This window comes from Amphiura filiformis, chromosome 4, assembly GCF_039555335.1.
Source record: "Amphiura filiformis chromosome 4, Afil_fr2py, whole genome shotgun sequence".
NCBI lineage: Eukaryota > Metazoa > Echinodermata > Ophiuroidea > Amphilepidida > Amphiuridae > Amphiura > Amphiura filiformis.
The window spans coordinates 32913710-32919979 of NC_092631.1; the positions used below are offsets into that span (position 1 = coordinate 32913710).

The 6270-nt window shown below is 39.2% G+C and overlaps 1 protein-coding gene across 1 annotated transcript; it reads left to right on the forward strand.

The window, feature by feature from the left end:
• Window positions 1-2056: 2056 nt before the first annotated feature.
• LOC140150814 (noggin-3-like) lies at window positions 2057-5338 on the forward strand. Its single transcript, XM_072172953.1, has one exon. It carries the CDS (start codon window positions 3456-3458, stop codon window positions 4104-4106), a length of 651 nt encoding a protein of 216 aa, XP_072029054.1. The 5' UTR covers window positions 2057-3455; the 3' UTR covers window positions 4107-5338.
• Window positions 5339-6270: the final 932 nt, after the last annotated feature.

The following is a 6270-nucleotide window of genomic DNA, read 5'->3' on the forward strand; positions in this document are numbered from 1 at the left end:
TAGGAAGTCGACACTGTGTAATGCATCTTTAAATGGATCTGGCTTGTGATTGGTCGTCCATATCTGAATTTTTAAATCGGGTTTATGAACGTTTAAATGGTATTGAGACTTTTGGGACACCCTGTATATATATGCATGGCTAGTACCACAGGTCATATAGAATTTTTCTCAATTTGACTTATCCTTTCTACCCATATTGAAATAACTTCTATCGACTGCTCATTGCCAGAAGTGGGTAAGTGTAATACTAATAGCTGTCCTGTGAACATTTGGCAATTTACACACAGTATATTGTACTCAGCTACACATGGCAGCTATTGCACTTACCCACTTCTGGCACTGTGCAGTCGATAAAGGTTCCTGTAAGTTGGCCTATGGCCGGCAGTTTTTGTACAGACCTATTGAGATATGTTCCCAGGCCAGCAAACAAAAAACATTTATCAAAACGTTGTTTTTTTTAAACAGGTTGTTAACTTATTATATTTTGGTGTTTTGGTTCTGGTGAAAACGTTTTAAGGTGCTACTACACCCCCGGATACTAATTTTGCATTTTTATCAAAAAATAACTAAACACTGATAACAAAAGTTATGTATGTTATAGGGGGCAAGGAATCCAATTACTTCGCTGAAATTTCAGTGATTCAAGACAAGTGGTTCATTATATATGTAAAGAAATGAGGTACATTCTAGCGGTAGGCCTACCTCTTTTCTTATCATAAATAACGTATATACCGCTTGTTGTCTTGAGTCGCTGAAATTCCAGTGAAGTAACTGGATTCATTGCCATAAAAAATTTTGTTACCAGTGTGTTATTATTTTTTGAGAAAAATGCAATATAGTCACAAATTTATCAAGGGGTGTAGTACCACCTTAATAACATAAAATATCGGGTTATATAAAGGAAATGAAAACGTTTAAAACGTTTTGTATGAAAATACATTACCAAAATATTTTTTAATGTTTTCATAAAATATTTTTTTGCAAACATTTTTGACGAATATTTTGCCAACACTTAAATAATATAATGCTAGAATATTTGCATGCAGTTAGTTATCAACAAATGTTTTTGAATGTTATAAAAACGTTTTATACCCTTTATATACCCTTTATAACCCGACATTTAAAAGTTTTCTGGTAACCTTTTCTAACTTTAACGAATAATGTCGAAAACATCTTGTGTTTGCTGAGTTGAGTAAAACTTCACTCCCTTTGGAGTGATCAGCAATCCGTGAAATTTCACCCTTTTACATTTTAGAGATATAATTTTTTCATGTAATTTAGGCCTACTTCTGTAGCTTCCTGTCTATACCATACTGGTCGGTGACACGGCGGTCACAGCATCTTTCTCTCGGCTGTTTCTCTATCCTGCCAAGAAACATTTAGTAATTGGCAATATCCAGCTGTTCTATACTTGTAACAGTCTTGCGAGCCTGTCGCGCTGTTGTCGCGCCATTGCGCAAAGCAGGAGACGGCTATCGGGTTGCCACACCAGTTGTTTCTTTGTAACCAAACGCCTGTCCATTTATTCAATAATTTGATGTCAATTTCTAGCCCAGTTTTTCTATAATTGAAGACCTGAGCGCAAGAAGACCGTAAGTCCACTTGGCCCCTCAACATGTATACACTAAAGTTACGTATAGTTTCTTAGGGTTTTTAAATGTTTAATACATATTCCAGGGTGAAAACATCATGAAAGGCTGTGAAAGATTTGTTTTGGCCCCTGAACATGTATAAAACATTACCAAACTATACGAAACTATACGCAACTTGAGTGTATACATGTTGAGGGGCCATGTGGACTTACGGTCTTCTTGCGCTCAGGTCTTCAATTTGGTTTCCATGTCTATTCAAGTAGTTCATTAACCTATGATTTGAACGTCTGGAAAATAATACCGTTACCCGACATGAAATGGTACCCAGTGTTCGGCGCAGATATCCACAAATTATCAATGGCGTATAGATCAGGAACTTAGCAACTTTGAATGCGAATGTTTGAAAGCCCACACACTTGAAAAGTGCATTATATTTAGAATATGTTATTGAGTAATACAATTTATATATTTCACTTTCGTGCGAACTGGGATGGCAAGAACGTAGAAGTGAAAGGAGCAGTACATTTGGAATTTGCATACACGGAATATTTCAAATAATGTAACTTGCCAAATAGAATGTTCCTTACGAACGGTCATATAGCCGGCATTCTTATTTTGCCCCTGTTAATGATCACATCTTAATGTCCTGTCTAAGGATCATGACACAACAAGAAGAGGACCGTACATCCATTCAAACATGCGGACTCGGCCTGAGTAAGATCGTCTGAACGTGCACGGTACTGTGAGAAGTAAGATCACAGAATTCCAACTGAAGACTTTTGATGTGATATCGTCTGATCATACAGAGTACAGACGGTGAGAAGTAAGATTATACTGAACTTTAATATCAAGTTCCAACGGGAGACTTTTGATGTGATACCATCTGATCATACAGCGTACAGTGAGAAGTAAGATTATACTGAACTTTTATCAAGTTCCAACGGGAGACTTTTGATGTCATATCGTCTGATCATTACAGAGTACAGTGAAAAGTAAGATTATACTGAACATCAAGTTCCAACTGAAGACTTTTGATGTGATATCGTCTGATCATTACAGAGTACAGTGAAAAGTAAGATTATACTGAACTTTATCAAGTTCCAACTGAAGACTTTTGATGTGATATCGTCTGATCATACAGAGTATAGTGTGAAGTAAGATTATACTGAACTTTATCAAGTTCCAGCTGAAGACTTTTGATGTGATATCGTCTGATCATACAGAGTACAGTGAGAAGTAAGATTATACTGAACTTTTATCAAGTTCCAACGGGAGACTTTTGATGTGATATCGTCTGAAAATACACGGTACAGTGAAAAGTAAGATTATACTGAACTTTTATCAAGTTCCAACGGGAGACTTTTGATGTGATATCGTCTGAAAATACACGGTACAGTGAGAAGTAAGATTATACTGAACTTTTATCAAGTTCCAACGGGAGACTTTTGATGTGATATCGTCTGATCATACAGAGTACAGTGAGAAGTAAGATTATACTGAACTTTTATCAAGTTCCAACGGGAGACTTTTGATGTGATATCGTCTGAAAATACACGGTACAGTGAAAAGTAAGATAATACTGAACTTTATCAAGTTCCAGCTGAAGACCTCTGATGTGATTAACATTCATGGTGCAGTGTGAAGTAAGCGCGTATATTAAGTTCCATTTGAAAGCTATATATCGCCTGAACATTTATGGTACGGTGTGAAGTAAGATGGTGCAAGATGTTTGAACTTTGAAGAGACCACTAACGAAAACTTCTAATGTGACATTTTCTGAACATGCATGCGTGAAGTAAGATCATATGAACTTATTCTGATGATGTGAGTGTGGATATAGTAATCGAACACTACTTACTTACGATGGAATGGCAAAAATACATTGTAGATCCCATTTGTCTGTTAATAACAGCTTTTGTATTTTTATCACAAGCGTCAAAAGACACATCACGGCCCGCATTGAAAGTCAGTGATAAAACCCAGCCGCTGCCGTTAGTTGAAGTAGTACCAGATTCCATGAGTTTACCGACAGGGAGAGATATGAATCCTAAAAGACTTCGCAGGAAACTGGGTGATCATTTTGACAAAGAGTGGATGTCCGTAGAAGAACCTTCAAATAAGAACCTGGGTAGTGAGGTCATACGAGTTGGAAACTATAGCTGGTTACTCGAAGAGTTAAATAGTCTTCATATAACGTCTTTGCCATCGTCAGTAACTGATCAATTGCAAGCCTGGTTGTTGGCCAAAGCGTTTTGTCCGGTTTCCTATCAGTGGACAAATATTGGACCTTTATTCTGGCCTCCATGGGTGAAGCGCGGCAGCTGTGTGGAAAAGTCCTGTTCTTGGCCGAGTGGAATGATGTGTGTACCAGGACAGACAACTATAATACGACTTATGAGATGGCATTGTCGTCCGTCTTCATCGTCAAGAGCCTCCGGCGGACGTGAAGCGAAATGCAAATGGTTACAAGTACCTTATCCTGTGACGTCAGAATGTACCTGTAGTTGTGCCTAATTATTGCAATTAATAATAAAAAGCAACGCCTGTAAGTGTCAAATGTGTTGCCATTTATATGCATGAGCCATGTTGCGACATATATCAGTATATCGTATCTTGCCATCGTCAGTAACTGAGCAACTACAGGCCTGGATATTGGCCAAAGCTTTTTGTCCGGTTTCGTATCAGTGGACAGGCCTTTTTGGACCTTTGTTCTGGCCTTCATGGGTGAAGCGACGAACCCTGGGGTGACGAAGCTGTGTGGAGAAATCTTGATCTTGGCCGAGTGGAATGAAGTGTGTACAGGAGAGACAACATTAACACGACTCACGAGATGGCATCGCCAGTGGCGGCGCCACGGTGGGGGCGGCATGAGGGGGCAAATGCCCCCCAGTCAGAACTCTTGTCCCCCTGTTGCACCCCAGTAAAAACCCAAAATTACGAAAATTTCCCCTTTTTGCAGTAATTTTGAGCAAAATTTGTTGATTTTGCCCCACCCCCGATAGTCACTTTGCCCCCTCAATGTCCCCCCCCCCCCTGGAAAAAAATCCTGGCGCCGCCACTGGGCATCGCCAACCAAAATCATCTTCTTCGTCAATATACAATGGAGAACGCAACGCGAAGTGCAAGTGCATAGGTTCCTTATCTTGTGACGTCAGAATGCACCCGTAGTAGCGCCTTCTGAGCGCCTTATTGTCGCAACTTATGGGTCCGTATGCACAAAAGAGTTAGATTGGGTCTAAAGTTAGACCTGGTCTAAGTGGAATTTAATACCAGGAGAAAGGACATTTTCCTTTACATTTTCTTAAGTTGTTTTGTATTATTTTTGAACTTTGCATTTATATCTTTAAAATTTGCTAGCTTCTTTGAGAAGGAAATAAGAGTGAAGGTCCATTCCTGGTGGAACTAAATTTTGCTTAGACCAGGTCTAACTTTAGACCCGGTCTAACTATTTTGTGCATACGGACCATGAAGTGTCAGGGGGCGCAAAAATGAAACAAATAAGTGCCACTCTGACAAAAAAATGAAAGAGAAAATCAGGAGGGCAAAGGAAAGAAAAGGGGCAAGGAGCCCTTTTCTACCAAAATTCAGCCCGATCTGTGCTACGCGCGCACATAGTACGAATAAAGCCCTTTCCATCCTGATAATATTTAGGCGAAAATAGTGTAAAATACCACATTTTTGCGCGCTACGCCATGTACGCGTGCACATCGTAATAAAGCCTTTTTTGAAGCTATGTATTGTATGACGCAACTGTATTTTTTTTCGTCTGTGCCTCCGAAATTTTATTTTGCCTCCCCCGACCAAAAAACTTGCGCCCCTGTTACACAGCCCTTAATATAATAGGTACAATTATAAGGTTCAATACAAATCAATAAACATTTATGGAGTATACGTTCTGGTTATAAAGTATTGAAGTTTGTTCAACTTTACAGAGGTTTGTTCATAACACCAATATTAAATCTTGAGATGAAGTGTGGTGTTGTCAGCAATGGGGGATTATGGTGGGTATGTACTCACCCCACCCCACCCCCGGAATTTGGAGATGGTGGGTCTTGAGGTATAAGCAATTTAGGGATATTTTAGACCTGAAAATACCAAAATCATGGGTCTTCCAGCGCACTGTTTTGGTAAAATTCAGGGCGGGTCTTTTGGAGCTGTGCGGTCCAAAAACAGGGTCATTTGTGTTTAACTGGCCCCCGGATTTCATAAGTATAGGGTCTAAGTACAATTGACGCGATTCCAAATACAGCGCGCCACCTACGATCACGCCTGGCTGATCTACTTCGCGCAGAGCATCATGGGTAAAAGTCGACATCCATGACGCGTCGACGATGTTATCCATCGACCGGCTTTCCGAGGCGCTTGGGAAAATACTTTAGGCTCTCGTTTACAAAAAAGAAAACACTTTCAGGTCTTTAAGCTTTGTTGTAAGTAGGCCTATAATAGACTTGATTAAAAAAATATGATTGAGGATAGGCCTACTTAGACCCTCATATATGCATATCCTTTAAAAAAAACCAATTTTTAAACCTTGTTTGTTTTAAGTAGGCCTAATTCTCAATATTTAGAATAACGAAATACTAGTATTCAATACATATTTTAACAGCATGGACAGCGGAAAGTTTTTTTTCTGCCTCCTTTTTAAAGTTAATTTCGACAGTTATGGTTTAGGCCTACC

What these genes read in the sequence shown, in the direction of transcription:
- LOC140150814 (XM_072172953.1), top strand. Translation starts at nt 3,456, where the DNA reads ATGGAATGGCAAAAATACATTGTAGATCCCATTTGTCTGTTAATAACA.